Source organism: Medicago truncatula, chromosome 2 (genome assembly GCF_003473485.1).
Source record: "Medicago truncatula cultivar Jemalong A17 chromosome 2, MtrunA17r5.0-ANR, whole genome shotgun sequence".
NCBI lineage: Eukaryota > Viridiplantae > Streptophyta > Magnoliopsida > Fabales > Fabaceae > Medicago > Medicago truncatula.
Window position 1 is genome coordinate 35,132,320 of NC_053043.1, and position 16,948 is coordinate 35,149,267.

The 16,948-nt window shown below is 32.5% G+C and overlaps 1 protein-coding gene across 1 annotated transcript; it reads left to right on the forward strand.

The window, feature by feature from the left end:
- The first annotated feature begins 2,207 nt into the window (after positions 1-2,207).
- Positions 2,208-8,151, forward strand: LOC25487026 (uncharacterized). The gene is made up of 3 exons (XM_013608872.3): positions 2,208-2,609; positions 6,004-6,168; positions 7,905-8,151. Exons 1-3 carry the CDS (start codon positions 2,342-2,344, stop codon positions 7,931-7,933), a joined length of 462 nt encoding a protein of 153 aa, XP_013464326.2. The 5' UTR covers positions 2,208-2,341; the 3' UTR covers positions 7,934-8,151.
- The last annotated feature ends 8,797 nt before the right edge of the window (positions 8,152-16,948 follow it).

Below are 16,948 nucleotides of genomic sequence, written 5' to 3' on the forward strand. Positions count from 1 at the left end.
ATGAAATCAAATTTCTATCAACCCTTTATAATATTGTGTCATTCTATTGTAACCTTTCATAAGAGAAAGAGACAAAATCCACATGAGCAGTAATAGTGTTGAATGATAAAAATATAACTTCTAGAAATAAACAATGAATGACAAAATGATATATTTATGTATAATTTATAGTATCTTATATTCTTCACAAAAAAAAGTTCTTATATTAAAATTAATGCATATCAAATAGTCGTTCAACTTGGTTCACGAACCAAGTGAGTTGAACTTAAACTATATAATTTGACTGACTTGTTTCATGAGTTTGCTCGATTATACACGTGGATGTGCGCATCTGAAGGACTATTTTCAAAAACAAAATATTTTACAACGACCTTTTTAAAAATCAAAATATTTTACAGGGACTATTTTGCAGGAACAATCGATTAAAAAAATTGATTTTTTAACAAAACCCTAACCATAAACCAAAACCCTAAACCGGAATAGAAACAAACCCTGACTATAAAATTAAAGCAAAGCTGAACAATGAATTCGGGTTCTAATTCCTTCTTCTTCTCTTACGATTTGCTTCTTCTCCTTTTCTCAGAGTTGTTTCATATTCCCTCCCTCTCTTTTTATTTTCTAAAACTAGCCACTTCTCTCTCTAGCCAGGAAACAAGCTTTTATATGTGCCCACATGGGCAATCATTTAAGAATTTGACATAAAGGATTTTTTTGGGAAACAAAGGTGTTGAGGGACCAAAACGTGAATTTTAAGAGCTATGCAATCAAAATGAAAATAAGAAATTAATTAGGGAACCAATTGACAAATTAAGCCTAAAATCTGCCATCTTATAGTCATATATTTATCTTCTTTTTTATTTTTAAAAATAACAAAGTAGCTAGACTCACACATTATAACTTCGAAGAAATAGAGAATAAGATTTGAACCCCAACTCATACATTTCAATGTCTGCAGAGCTATTAACTCGACTACATTTACAAGATATCTTTTCAATTTATTCTTATACATAGATATATTTTGATTTAGATTAACTTATTTATTTTGACATAAGTTTTTAGAGAATATTTGTAAGAACTTACGAGTACAACTTGTGAAATTATTTTTAAGTTATCTTTGTTTTTTTTTTTTTTAAGTCCGTTAAGATCGGTTATTAAAACCGCTTATATTTTCTTAAAAAAAATGTTCATATTTTCTTTTTGGAAAACTTTCAGAAGGTCATCCATCCCAAAATTGTTTTAAGAGGAGTTTTTATGGATTCAGCTTCCAAAAAAAGATGCATCTTATAAATTAACATAAAATCTTATTTATTTTCATTAACTATTTTTCATAAGCTAAAAAAATAAATCAATCCAAACAGACCCAAGTGTTAATTGTGCTACCAGAGCCTATGAAGCTATGATACTACAAAAATAGTGAAGAATCGTGTCTGACACATATCTGATACCAATACATCCCAATATGTATATCGGAGACGTATCGGCCAATTAACATTTAATTTTTTGAAAAACAATTTCCGAGACGTGTCAGATACAACTAACTTATACTCCAATACGACTAACTTATACTCCGACACCGATACATCTTTCTTATATATTTCCTTTTTTTTAAAAAAAGAATAAAATAAAAATACATAAAGACTAGCAGCGCTATGAAAAACATATTGTCTCTTCTAATCCCAGAAAATAGGGTTCCTCGTCACCACCGAGCAATAGTTATTCCCTCTTCTAACCATTACCACCGATTGACCCAATCTCAACATCAACATCATTGATTGCCTCCATCAACACCTCTGGAGAGTTCTACCTCTGTTTCTCTTCTCTTTAATAATATGCTTCTTCTGTTCTTCTCCCTTTAATACATCATTCTCTTATCTTTTTCTTCTCTCTAATTGAGAAAAAATTGTTTGTTTTCAATTTCAATTAGTATTAAGTATCAAGTGGTCAACACTAGATGATGGTGTTTTTTTATTTTTTTTTAATTTTATAGTTATCTTTGGATTGTACTAAGGAAGTTTGACTATATTATAATTTGTGCTAAAAAAATATATGTAATTGTCACTTGTTTTACTTGCATTTTTAATTGTCACTTGATTTAATTTTTAATGAAATGATATAATTTATTTGCTCTAAAAATAAAAGATAAAAAGTTACATTTATACATTGTGTACTTATTTAAAAAAATGATTTTTTTAATAACGTATCGAGTACGTGTCGTATCGAAAATTTTAAAAAATTTCTCGTATGGCCGTATCGGTATTTTATCCGTATCAGGCTTCATAGACCAGAGCTGTTGTCACGGCATAATTTGCCACCATCACTTCCGTCGCAAACTACTCTCACAATGGAAGCCTCTAGCGACACTCACCACACTTCAACCGATGAAAACGACACCGTCGTCGTTCAAACGGAACCTTCAAGTTCTCACGCCGGCGATAACAGTTCTGAAACCGAAAACGCCGCCGGCGATTCCCTCTCGAAGAGCTCCGATGTGTTGGCGAAAGGCTTGTCCTCGATTCTCTCTTCCGTAATTACGGATTTTGATTTCAGAGCTCAACAAACTCTCATCAGCCAAAATCATCTCTCTTCCTCTATCGATCGTCTCACTGGAGGTATTTTTTTTTCTTACTCTTTTTACTTTCCTTGCGGATTTTACAACATTGTGCTCAAATTGAATGATTCATTATTGGTTTTGAGAAAATTGTAATGTTTGATTATAACATCGTGTCACTGTTATTAATGTTGGAGGAATTTGTTGTTGTACTGTGGTGACACCCTATGAAGCATCGACGCTGGACACGACACCGACAAGTCAACATATGTAGTAAAAAAAGACAAAATTGCGTCAGTATCAGGCAGTGACACACATGTTGGTGTTGGACACTAGATACACACCTTCAATTAGAAGTGTCGGTGCTACAGAGGTGATACCTCCTCAGTAGTAGGGTCGCTAGCGATGGTGTGTGGTGGTACTAGTACGTAATAAGCACACCATTGCTGAAGTTAGCAAGAGTGTGTAAGATAGTGTATGTACTTGTGATCATGGTTCTAAATTGTGGTTGCAGTTACACTTTGAACCTTGATACTTTGGAAAAAAATTAGGCTGATGCGGCCGCAGTTATAGTAGCTATACCATTGGAAGTTTGCTCTTTTGCCCCCCACAATTGCTCAGCCTTTCGGTTCATATCTCCCAAACGTTGTTTTTTGTGTTTTAAAGCGCTTCGGTGGATAACTACCAAACGTTTTTTCTTCTTCAGGATTTGTGAGCTATTATGGAGGGCCAAAAGAGCAAACTTCATACCATTTCAGAGACCTCTAAAATCTTTATTGCTTGCACAATTTTAAGTGTTGCCCACTTCTTATGGTATGCTTAGGATAAAAGTCATGTTGGCGAGTCCAGTTTGAGATCATTTTGAAGATCCAAACGTCATGATATTATGAGTTTATACAAAAAACTTCTAAGGTCGAGGTCCGCATACAAATTAAATTACTCTTGCATTTAAGTGTTGGGTTCGGGGCTACAATTGTCCATCAAGCTGAAAGGTAGGATAACCCCTAAAGTTCATGATCTCTTTCCCATGTTTGTCCTCAAATCTTACTCAAAGGAACACCTATAAGGGTTTTGAAACATCTCAAAATTTCTAAAGTGATTCTAGTCAGGCCGGTGCTACCTTACTGGGCCGAAAGGGTAATGAGCCCTCTGGCCATGTAGGAAAATTTACGGTGTTTGGTTATTAGGGTTTGCTATGTTATGGTTTCTGAAATCTGATGAAGTTTGATTCCGAGCGCAGGCTTGGCAATCGCTTGATATTATTTTATGAAGTTGCCAAAATAGTCTAATTGGCTTTTTTACCTTAAAATAATCTATGTCCAAGTTTACGAGCTTCTCAATTAAAATAATTCCATGGATTCATCACTTCCTGAAAAGTCCTCATAGTTTATAGTTTAGTTAAATGAGAGAATTTCTGGAAAATAAAACTATGTCGAAACTAATTTTAATTTACACAAGAAGTTGCCTTTTCAAAAAAAATAAATAAAAAATTTACACAAGAAGTTGTTGTTCAACTAATTTCATACAACATTCTTTTTTTATCCTTTCCACAAGTGCTTCTTTAAATGCTTATCTTTTATTCAATATTGTTAGGATATAGAATATATGATACTTAGAGTAGTTAAGAATTAGTTAATAGAAGCTAGTTAGTAAGTTGATAAGTTTGTTAGGTGGTTGTTAAGAATTGTTATTATTGTTATTCTTTAGAAGTGTTTAAATAGTCCTCAATTGGTAGAGGAAATAATAGCTTTGAATAATTAAATTTTGTGACTGGATTCTAGTGTGAAAGGAGAGTGTTCATTTCAGATAGCCTTCTGTGCAAGTTTATTATCTTTGTTGTATACCCTTTTATCTTCTCTTTCAATCTCTCTACACCAATAAGAAATCCTTCATTTGTTTTCAATCTGTATTCCTTTGAATCTATTTTTATGCCACTATTCTAGGAATTCTTTCTTACACAAAGAAACAATCCTGACAAATGTTCATTGACAGGCCATCATCTCTACAGTCTTCTAGGTTTGTTTTTTGTGTTATAGCGAGGAGTTACTTTGAGTGCTACTCTATAAACTGGTGAAGTAGGTAGTAACATTGGACGGTTCTGTTTAACCTACTACTGAGTCAAGGGAAAGCAAACTCAATGGGCCTAACACAGTATTATTGATTTCGATAGTTACACTAGTACTGCTTAAGTTTTTCTACGAGGTCAACCGAGAAACAATCAATACCACTAATTCACATGTGCTACCTAATACTTGTGTTTGTCCTACCACATGCTTTGGAAACAATTCAAGCCCAAGCTCTGTGTGAGTAAAGTAGGCACCTTTACTACTTGCTTGCAATTCACCATGTATGGTGGTTGCATTCTTTCTTAGTTTTGTATTTGAAAAACTCAGAAAAAGCTTAAAAATGTGATATAAGATGCTATTGCTTATTCTATACCGGAAAGAAGAAAAAGTGTGAAACTTTAGGCGTTCTGGCCGGATTTTAATTTTTGTGGTAAGAGGTTTTGTTCTCCTGACAAGTGACAACTATTTGAAGATGGATTTCTTAGCTGAAAAGTAAAATGGAACAGAGAATTTGGTAACCATATTATTGCTAATTTAAGGTTTATCACCATCATCATGCTTTTCCCTTTCTTTTCCCTTATAAAAATATTCAACAATAAGAAAGAAAAAGCTGGAAATAATTATATAATTCTCTCCACTTGGAAGAAGCTTTTCTTGTGGTGCTGCCAGAGTCAATTCTTGGGAGTTTTAAATTGGCGATTGCAGTTGATAATTCTGGTATTCATTTTGTATGATACCTTCGGTTTATCTCGTGGGGATAAGTTATGCTTGTAAGTTATATGGTCCGGATGGGCAAGTTCTATGATGGTCTACATCTTAGCCTCCTGGCTCGAAATTGTTTTACTTGGAGTGCGAATATTAATTTGAACAAAAAACTTGCCCTAATCATTTAAATTTAAATTAAAAACACAAGAACACATTTTGTTCCTCTCAGTTAAATAAAGAAGTTGGCAACCATATGGTCTAGTCTAGCAAATTTTATGAAAGAAAGAACCATTTCTTAGACTCCATCAAAGAGTGTTTTACCATGAGGTGAGAAGGCTGAATCCAAAAATTTAGTGCACCATAGAGCTGTGTAGATATTCCATGAGCTATACAATCCAAAAAAACATTTCACTTTTCCCAAGATGACTATAGAGTTGTCTGCATGATGACACAGACACTGTTCTATGCCGATCTACTCTCCATTGAAGTCCTAATTGCTATGTCGAACTTGCTGCTGTAGTGTGCTAATATGGGTTATCTTTTGTTAAGTTGCTATAATTTCAATTCAGTTTTGCTTAATGTAAATGCCTCTGCTAAAGCTTTTCCTATAACTCTAAGATGTCATAATTTCTAAACACTCTAGTTCTACAACTTGGTAACCTGAACTTTGTGTTTTTTGGGCAGAACTTGATCAGTTACTCGAAGATGCACCTTTGCCATTCATAATGCAACATGCTGCTAAGATATCTAGTGTTAGGAAAAGAGTTTCATCACTGAATTCACTTCTAAAATCCATACAAGGGAGGATTGATAATATAGACCGTATTATGTCTACTGGCACTACTCATGGTATATACATGTCTCCAAAGGCTTAATCCTATACTATAGTTTTATTTTTTTTAAATTCCTAGTTATTTTCTAATAGTTACTAACTGCTCGTGTTGGAATTCTACCCCCTCCCCTTCCAATGTCCTCTGTTTAGCCATTACACTGTTTTATTACTCTGCAAAGTTAAAATTGAATTTACGGCATGTTTTGTGATTGATCCATTCATGAACTGTTCTAGATTTTTTTAGGTTTTAGGTTTAAATTTGAGGAAGGGAAAAATTATTTCTAATTAAAGTGGCATTGATGACCGTTTTTCAACTGTTTCCGATGGAATTTGAACTTCGTCGCTTGAGATTATAACTTATAAGGTCAAACTCTTACTACTGAGCTTAATTTTTTTGACCAAACTCTTACTACTGAGCTGACAGCTCAAGAACTGTTAACTTAGTTGTAGATTTAATAAATAGTCACTGTTACATATTAGGAAAATGTCTACAACTATATGACACACAAGCTGATTACTTGAGCCAATCTATTATAATTTTCCCCCTTTTTTTAATTTTGGGCAATTACTCTGGTCAAATGATTTCAAATTTATTCTAATATTGTATATATTTGCTTACTTCATTTTTTTTGCATGTAACATTATTATTAATAGTTTGGGTCTGATTGCTATTTGCTTGTATCATCACAACTGGCTACCACATTAGTGCTTGTGTTGGACAACCAAGAATAAGATGTTTGGCTTTACAAGCTAGTTTGGAACTTCATACTATGAGTTTCTTTCTACCAAATTAATCATTTATACTTATTTCCATACAAATACACCTGGAAAATCGGATTGTACTATAATATTTATTATTTATGTCCTCGATCACATGCATGTTAGTTAGCTGATCTGCATAAGCGCATCATGATGTACAATTTCAGGGATTTCTCTTGGCCAACCTGTGACCTGATTGATTTCCATTTGGAGAAAGTAACTTGTCAACTTTTTTCACTACTCAGTGCTCAATAATCGTGTTTTATCCTTTAAGGACACTTTTGAACCCCACATGCACTTGCCACGAGTACAAAACACTGAGATCAATCATTCTAGCTGGCATACTACATATCAAAATAATGATCTGGCTTGATAAATTTGATTTGGCAAACTTGGTTTTTATTCAAAGTGAAATTTAGTCAATTAATTTTAGCGTGATGATAGTCCAAGGTAAACTTATTCTTCAAATTGGATTTTGGCATACCATATGCAAAACTAAACACAGCCAAATCTGCTCCTAGGGCCACAGAAGATTTTGAAAACCCTATTAGTTAAAATGTCTTAAGCTATGATTCTAATGAGAATCAAAGGACTTGAGGAATAGTCCTTGCAGTTAGGATTGACTTTTAGACAAACTGATCAGAAGTCCAAGTACAAGGCAATCTGCTTTAGAATTTCTGTAATTCGCCAAAGTGCATGATTTAAGACATATTAGATCACAATAGAATCAAGCATGCATTACATATTTTCTAACAAGCAGATGAAATAGTGGTACTATTTGCTATTACAACGGTTACTAATAGGATATATAGTGTCGTCAAAGTACTTTCAAGTTACGACACTGATTTGCAGCAATGATAAGAGGCTCATATCTCATCTAATTCTTTGAAAATATGGACTGTCATCTTAATCCTAGTTTGCATCGATTTCATTAATTATTTGCATACTTTAACCATTTTTTCTGACCAAGTTTTTTTTGTATATAATTTTGCAGAGAAAGCAACAACTGAAAGTTCTGGGTGAATTGTCATCAGCTCAATCAACTCCCATTTTTTCCTTATGTATGTATCACTGCCATGCAATGCACCCTTGAGCCCTTAAATTTAATTATTCTTGTTAGCATATACTTGCTTGGTGCCAATTCAGGGCATTCAAATTGGCAGCCAGCTAATAGTTGTAATTTAGGTTACTTTTAATCATCACTTAATTTTTGTTTAAAAAAAAAGAAACAATTTACAGAAGTCATTTTATTTTAAATTTATGCTTTTCTATACATATATCAACAAGAAGCCACACTATATTTGGAAAACGAACAGATATTAGGACACAACAAGAACCAATAGCACAGTGGGGCAACATAACACTTGCCCCATCTAAAGTAGCATTACTTGTTGGTTGGTTTGCAGCAAGTTGGCTCATTCATTTTCTGGGACTTCTGGGGAAAAAGTGTGCATTGCAGCCCAGTTCCATCAAACTCTTTGGGTCCACCTAACTCCCGGTCCTAGTTAAACAATGACTTGAGGTCTAAAAAAATTCTTAATTTTACTGATTCTTGAAAGAGATAAGAATATAAAAAGAAAATATGTCTCTCGCTAAGATCCAACCTAGAGTTCATTCACTTTAAAGTAAAAAAAGTCTCCTATTTTAACTTTAGTGTTGTGTTTGAATGCTGAGAAAGGGAGAAGAAAGACTGGAGGATGGAGGGAAAGCTGAAAAATTGAGATGCTTCCTTTACTTTAAACTGGTTGAATTGAAAAATTAGTTGTTTCTTCTGTTGGTTTGATCTCAATGTACCTTAGGCCTAATCCAATCGAAGAAAGCCACTCACCCAGTCGGATTAAACCGCATTTGAACCGTGTTCTTCTTTTTGGCATCTATTTATTTTATTTTTACTTTTAATAGTTTTATTTATTTGTCTTCCAATTCGACTATGGTTGAAGTAATTAAACAAGCACTTAAATGTTTCATCGGTTCGACCTTCAACCTAGTTTCTAAAAACATCTATTCAAACAAGAGAATATTCTACTCATATGTTTTATTTTCCATTCTTTTCAGTTTTCACTTTAACTCCTCAAACAACAAGTCACTTTTTTATTCCTTCAACACTTTCCTTTTACCTTATATCTCATTTACTTTGGCTTCATCATATGGTTGATATAAACTCATAATGATGGATGACGCCCTGTTTGGAATTATGTATACTGTAAACAATTTTTGGACGATAGTATACTATATATACACAAACGCCAAAGTTTGGAACGATTTGGTGACACAAGCAAATTTTGCCAAGCATTATTAATTACCAAATCTTAATACCCGAAGCAATTGGCCAGAATCATGCCTTGGTTTCCTGTTGTCGTTTTGTTGCACAATTAAAGAAGAGGAAAGAAAAAATGAAAAGGAAAATGCTATATTGAGCTCAAAGTTGAAAGTTCCAACCCTTCTGGTTGAGCTACAGTAAAACCGTAAAAAAGCTGTTGTCATGACAGAACTAAATTCCAAAATGAACACAAACCCATTGCAGTTGTATGAGTATGACATAGACACAGTCTAACATAACAACAACAAATTATCCTTCCCAGTCCAGCTCATATAGATACTGTGATGTGAACTTTGTAGTGTTCACATGCCCCCAAACTGTGTAGTATGTACCTCCATTATAGCATTATTCTACTCTAAAGACAAACATTCATCTATCATCTATGTACCTAGCCTTGAATCTCATACGAAGACACTATAGTATAGTGTAGATTATGATGACTACAGACATATTTAATATTTTCCCAAGTCAGCCATATCTTAGCATCAAGTTAGGTCTAAAAGTTTTTGGAAAGTATTCCGGCTATTTTTTTGATTCTTGATATTGTAGGGTTATAGTGTGGTGCTATCATGATAGTTTTTGAAATCACAAAACTGACGAAATAAAGTTTTTGAAATTAGAGAGATACAGTATAATTTGATATCAATTGGTCATTTTTTAGGACCATTTTAACTAGCACAGGATAGTATGGACCCCTTTGTAATCTTTCATAGAATGTAGATATACAGAGAGTATACTATTAATTTAGTCAGTTCATTTTGTATTTACTTTACTATGGATAAAATCTTTGTTACTTTTATCTGTCCCTCATCTCACATACCAACACTACCTTTTCTTAGTCGTTAGCATTTTGGCAAGAGCACCCTACCCTTTTTTCATCCCTTTTTGTGCACTGACCCACTAGAGAGAGAGAAGTTGAGGGTGAAGCAACATTTGCATATGATAAGATAAAAGGGATTGGATGAAGAGGAATCTATTCAGAGACCCGACTGTACATAAGCACGTTCTTACTTTGATGCCCCAAAATTTCCTTCAGTCTTTTGCAGGCTTATCTTTCATTATCCATCAACACAAACATTGTTTTCTTTTTTAAGACACATAAAATCAAATCAATAAGATCATGCTTTAAATACAACCCCAACATTGTCCCAATATTTATATGAAGGCTAGTTTTGAATGCTTTTAGCTGTGGAGTTCATTAATTAAGCTGATGCTTGCTTTTCAGCTGATTTACCTCGCAAGATAGAAATGATTGCACGTTTCCTCAAACCTATATAAAGTGAAGAGAAAGTAATGACAAAGTTGAGCTCACTAACCAAAACAAAGCAAAAACTGATTTTTAATTAATTGATTCTCACTTAAAAAAAGGAAAATGGTCATACTAACCGGTAACTCTTCGATGGTTAAAGAATTTAAAAATAGAATTTTCATCGTGAAAATATAAGTTGTTATTTTTTATTAAATCATTATTATTTCACTTTTTAATAAAAACTTTCTTTTAATTGCTTAACAAATGTTTGTGGACACTTGTTTAGTATTCTTCGAAAAAAAATCATGTTTGGTTCCATTTTGGAGAGCTAAAATTGAATCTTATGTGAGCACCATGTTTAACCAGCCGGATAATGGATATTCAAAAAAAAAAAAAAAAAAGAATTTAAAAACTATAATTGATTTTGATATATTTGATTCTACTAAAGTAAAAATGGATTTGTCCCCCTTGAGCTTAGCTCATATGATAAGGGATAATGCATTTATATACAGGGGCCGGAGTTCGAACCCCGGACACCTCACTTATTCATCTTTAAGGTGAATTTCTCCAGCCGCTAGGCTACTTGACAAAAAAAAAAGAATTGTTGTTCCTACATTTGATAAGGTTGTGCCACACTAGTAATTTACTTTTTTGCCACCTAACTGCCGAGGAATTAGAAATCCAGCTGCAGTTAACCGCAGAGGAAAATGTTATAAGAACAAAACAGACATACGAGTTTCCAAAACTCCATTGTTACGTTTTTTTGATCTCCAATGTGCGATTTTGAGCTATTTCAACCCATTCCAAGCCAATTTCAACCACAAAAACAAGTAAGTTTTTTTAATCCTATTGCATTGTTGTTTTGCGGTTGAATTGTTTGTTTGTTTTTTTTTTGTTAAATTTCGATTATATAGGTTCGATTATATAGATTTTATTTATTTTACGCTTAAATATGCAAACCGTCCCTGTAATTTGAGCGAATTTTGATTTTCGTCCCTGTAAAAAAAAAAAATTTAATTACATCCCTGTAAAATTTTTTTTGTTTTAAAAAGGTCCCTGGCCCCACTTCGCTGGTGATGTGGCAACATTTTTTGCCACGTGGCAGTTGCTGACTGTGCAACTTTTGCCACGTGGCGCTGACGTGTCATGCCACATAATTAATTTTTGTTTTTTTTTTCAAAATTCTAAAAATTTATTTTTTAAATTAAAAAATCCGAAAATAAATATAAAAATCATAAAAAAAATTAAAAAATCGGAAAAAAAAACTGAAAATTAAAAAAAAAATTCTTCAAAATTCTGAAAATTCATTTTTTTTAAATTTAAAAAATCTGAAAATAAATTTAAAAAACATAAAAAAAACTAAAAATTAAATTGACGAAAATTCATTTTTTTTTTAATTCTGAAAATTAAATTATATTTTCAAAAGTTATAAATTTTGAGATTATATAATTTTTAATTTTATTTTTCAAAAATTTATTTGTAGATTTTAAAAACACTAATTTCCAATTTTTTTTTTCACATTTCAAAAAAAAAAAATTGGAATTTTTTTTATGATTTTTTTATTTATTTTCAGTTTTTTTTTCAAATTTTTAAAAATTTGTAAAAAAAAATAAATCAATTTTTTTTAAAAAAATAAAAAATAATGACGTGGACTGCCACGTGGCAAAAGTTGCACAGTCAGCAACTGCCACGTGGCCAAAACCTTGCCAAATCACCAAGGAAGTGGGGCCAGGGACCTTTTTAAAACAAAAAAAAATTTACAGGGATGTAATTAAATTTTTTTTTTTACAGGGACGAAAATCAAAATTCGCCCAAATTACAGGGACGGTTTGCATATTTAAGCCTTTATTTTATGATTTTATGATATGTTAGGATAGTTTATGTTAGAATTGTTAGAGAACTTTTATTGAATTGTTAGGTTTAGGTTTTGATGAATCGTTGTAGAATTGTTAGAATTGTTTAGGTTTAGGTGTAGGTTTTGATGATAGTTTAAGTTTAGGTTTAGTTTTTGATTTTATGATTTTATGGCATTGTTGTTTAGTTAGGTTTTGATCGCCATTTGTTTTTAATGTAGATATGTCTCAGAATCAAAATCAGGGTAACGTTCAGGGTGATGAGAAGAACAAAGAAAAATCGCCTATGACGTGACACAAAATTGTTTGCGATGGTTCCGAAAAAAAGAAGGGTTCGAAGGTGCCGGTGTACAATCAATCGAGGTTGAGGAGGAGCGAGAGGACATGCTATTTTGGTTCTCAACCAAAACAAGGTGCCGCAGGGACAGTAGCGGGAAACCCGATTGACTTGTGTGACGAGGATGAATGAATGTAGTGGCTTTTAATGCCTAATTGTTTTCGATTATTTTATGTTTTATTTTTGTGTTTTGTACATTTTGTTTGACATTATGGTACTTAGAATAAAATCGCATTTGGAATAATTTCGATTAAAGTCGCGTTTTTAATAATTGCGTATTCGAATAAAAACTAATTAAATCTAACGTGAATCCAACTAATTAAAATTGCGTAATGAATAAATAAATTCGAAAAGTGAATAAATAAGATAATTATTGTTCCATTCAAAACAAAATATATGTTATCACATTACATTGCATTACAAAACAAATTACATTACATTCCGAAATGTACCTTCCAACTGCAACAATCATCTTACCACTGAATGGGGCAAATTCAAACTTGCTAATTAGGAGGACTCCAGTATTCGACGAGCATCTTAAACGCTAGTATTCAAGTGTCAAAAGAATGAGATGCATTCCTTGACACTTGAATACCAGCGTTCAAGACGCTTATCGAATGCTGGAGTCCTACCGATTAACAAGTTTGAATTGCCCCATCCAGAGGAAGATAATTGTTGCAGTTGGAATGTACCTTACCTTAACTAATGACGATCTTCTGGCAGAATCAAGTTGTTGATGATATCTTCAGTTGATCTCAGCAACGTCACCCGCATATCGATCCACTGGAACATGTTGTGCTCCCAAAACATGCTCGTCACGTTTTCGTCGTTTGTTAATTCCACCCAAGTGAATGAAACTCTCCCCTCGTCGAGCGTTGGACGTTTAAACCGAAGGTGTTCCACCCTCCTTGTGTCTTTGGGGTTGACTTCTTGGTTGAATTAAGTCAGTTGATCCTTGAAACCTCTTAACGTTACACCAAGGCACCGAACCTTCAACCTCTGAGGTTCTCTGCCGTTGAATTGCGCATGAACGTCGATCCACCCGGCCATTGTTTCAAATCTACACAATAAGAAATTAAAAACAATCAATGAAAAACTCATTCAAACATTTCATCAAACACTTGATGTGCACATTATACATAGACTCTAAAATTCATAAAAATAATCCTAAAATTATAAATCATATACTCTTACTAAAATAAAAAAATTAATCATATAATATAACATAAATCATTCAACTTATGTTTAATCATATAATATAACATTAATCAACTAACATCGATCTAATCTAAAAATTATTTATAACATGTAAATCTAATTAAAAACTAAACTAAAAAATAAATATAAAACAACAAAATAATAAATAACCTTAAAATTCTAAATTATAACATAAACATCATGCAAATATTTTAACAACATTAATCAACTAACATTCACCCTAAAAATTAATTATAACATGTAAATCTAGTCAAAAACTAAAAAATAATAAATGTACTCAAAAACTAAAAAATAAAAACATTTATAACAATTAAAATGTAAGTTAATAGCATTATAATTACTTACTTGTGATTTTGTTGAATAAATTTGGTTGGATTTGGTTGTGTTTTTTAGAGAGATTTGTGAGAGAAATTTGAAGAAGATGAGATGAATAATTGAGAGAGCTTCTGCCAGATTTGTAGCAGAAGATCCTCGGCAGTTAACTGCCAAGGTTTTCCTCGGCAATTAACTGCAGTCAGCCGGATTTTTAAATTTATCGGCAGTTAACTGTCGAGGGGGCAAAAGAGTAAATTACTCGTGTGCCACAGCCTTATGTAATGTGGGAACAACAATTCTAAAAAAAAAAAGTAAAATTGAATTTAACGTTTAGAATTAATTTAACTTGAAGTTGAAAATAATATATTTAAATTTAGAGTTGATTTATACACTCAATTTTTTTAAACGTACACCCAAATTTATTATTCAAATTATTTTCAAATAAACATATCAAACGCAAATCATGTTACTTTCATCATACTTTTAACATAAATCAATTCATCCAAAACCAATTTTTATCATTGTATGGTGATATATAAAAAATGTAAAAATACTTTTTATATGGTGATATAATGCGAAGTATTAAATATATTAATTATAAGATTTTTGCAAATTTTGATTCTAATAAATATTAGTTCAATCCCTAAAAAAAAAAAATTAGTTCAAATGATTTTATAAATAGAAGTGTTATTTATACAAACAATTGTGAAAATCGTATAGGAACAAAAATATATTAAATCCACAAATATGTTACTCTCCAATCCTTATGATAAAAAAATCAATTTTATATTTATTGAATAATTAATCTGTGTTATATATGACCGACCATATACAACGATTAATCAATAAACTTACTTGTGAGCTGGATTCGTTTTGTTGTTGCCAAAGTTTCAGGTTACGACCCTTCCAAAGACTCCACATGACCGTGGCCATGAGCTCATATTGATCCGAAGAAAATTGGTGCAAAATAGAGAAGATTAGTGCATATATGTTATAATTTTGGCGCATAACGCTATTTATTTTGTCCCATAAATTCACATCATGCCACGCCTGAACAACTTTAGAACATTCAATAAGAACGTGAATATTGTCTTCATAATTGCTATTACAAAGTACACAATCAAGTGGGCAAGATACATCTTTGCTACTAAGGCGAGCACACGTTTGAAAACAGCCACGGCACATGCGCCATAGAAAATTCTTCACTTTGGGAGACACTTTTAACTTTCAAATCAAATTCAATCAGCCAAGTGCATGCATATGAGAATTATCTGCAATTTCAGTCACACAAATTCTATAAGTACTATGGACATAATACTTACCACTCTTCTCCCTTTCCAAATCAATTTATCATCTGTAACCAAAGGCTGGAGCATTCAAAGTCTTTGATAATTGATCGATAAAATCACATAACTTTACCTGCATCAAAAGCGCAAATATTGGGTTATCCGTCGACAATGGCAGACCATCTTTAAGCCATGAAGCCTCCAAGAGAGTTATGTTAGCTCTTGAGCTTATACATCATCGCACGCCGTGTTTCACCATAATTTTACACTAAATATACTCTGCCAAACATAACTTTGATCGTGCTCCATAAAATCAGTGTTAAAAAAATATTATGTGTTATTTTCCAATTTTGATCAAAGAAATTCTAATAATATAAAATTCATTATGGATATAAGTAAAATCTAATGTCCAAAATTATTAGGTCGAACGTCGTGATCGGGGTTCGAACCTCGATACATTCATTTATGTGTGTAAGTTTATAATTGTTTTACCATTTCATCAATCTATAAAAAAAAATTAATAAAAGAATTATATCCCATACCTTTGAAATAGACTAGGCCACATCACTGTATCTACCAAACAACAAGGCTTCCCCATATTGCAATTAAGATTTGTAATTAATTTAGCAGCAAGAATCCGGGATTTATTTGGATTTTAGGGAATCATTTTGGGGTTCGAGAACCTACAAACAAAAGCAACTCAACGCTTTACAAAATAAAATGACAGAAATACCCCTGCTCTGCTGGCTTGGAATACATTGGACAGGTCAGCATGCATAACGAGTATGTCAAGAAAATGTTGAGATGGTAGGTAGGTGCATCCATTTCCACGTTGTCACAAAACCCAAACTCTGATGGAAAGGAACAAATGTGATGGAGAGATTACCCATTCAAGACTAGTCAAACACCTCACCCATAGTAAGACTAGATATCATATCATATCACAATGTGACAATATTATTATATGCATCAAAATCCGAACTGAAAATTCATTAAAATTTATGAGCATGGCGGGAACTGATAATAGGCCACATTGGCAAATGGATTCAAATAGGTTAGGTTTTTTACTTTTGAATAGATAAGGAAAACGACGAAGGCTTAGATGGTCACAAACACTTGGTCGCAAACATAGAGAAAACTAAATTAAAATTTATGCGGGAAAGTTGAAGTGGGCATCTCTCAAAGAGGGATTTGAAATATAAGCAAGAATTAAATTAAATTTTTTATGAAGCATTAGAGACCGTCAAACTTAATTAAACTACTTATAGCTGGATTAGTTTCTCTCAGAACATCACTAGCTTGAACACGATCAAAATTCGACATTTCTTTTATTGTCATGTTCATGAGGTTATTACAATTGCGAGCCTTTGTATAACCACTGTTGATAAAGTCTTTCTTTGAAAAGGTCAAATCAATTCACCAAAATTGACACCGAGAAAAATCGTACACAAGATTTTGAA

What these genes read in the sequence shown, in the direction of transcription:
- LOC25487026 (XM_013608872.3), top strand. Translation starts at nt 2,342, where the DNA reads ATGGAAGCCTCTAGCGACACTCACCACACTTCAACCGATGAAAACGAC. An exon ending in TATCGATCGTCTCACTGGAG is followed by an intron (nt 2,610 to 6,003) that starts GTATTTTTTTTT and finishes TTTTTTGGGCAG; the next exon opens with AACTTGATCAGTTACTCGAA. An exon ending in GTCTACTGGCACTACTCATG is followed by an intron (nt 6,169 to 7,904) that starts GTATATACATGT and finishes ATAATTTTGCAG; the next exon opens with AGAAAGCAACAACTGAAAGT.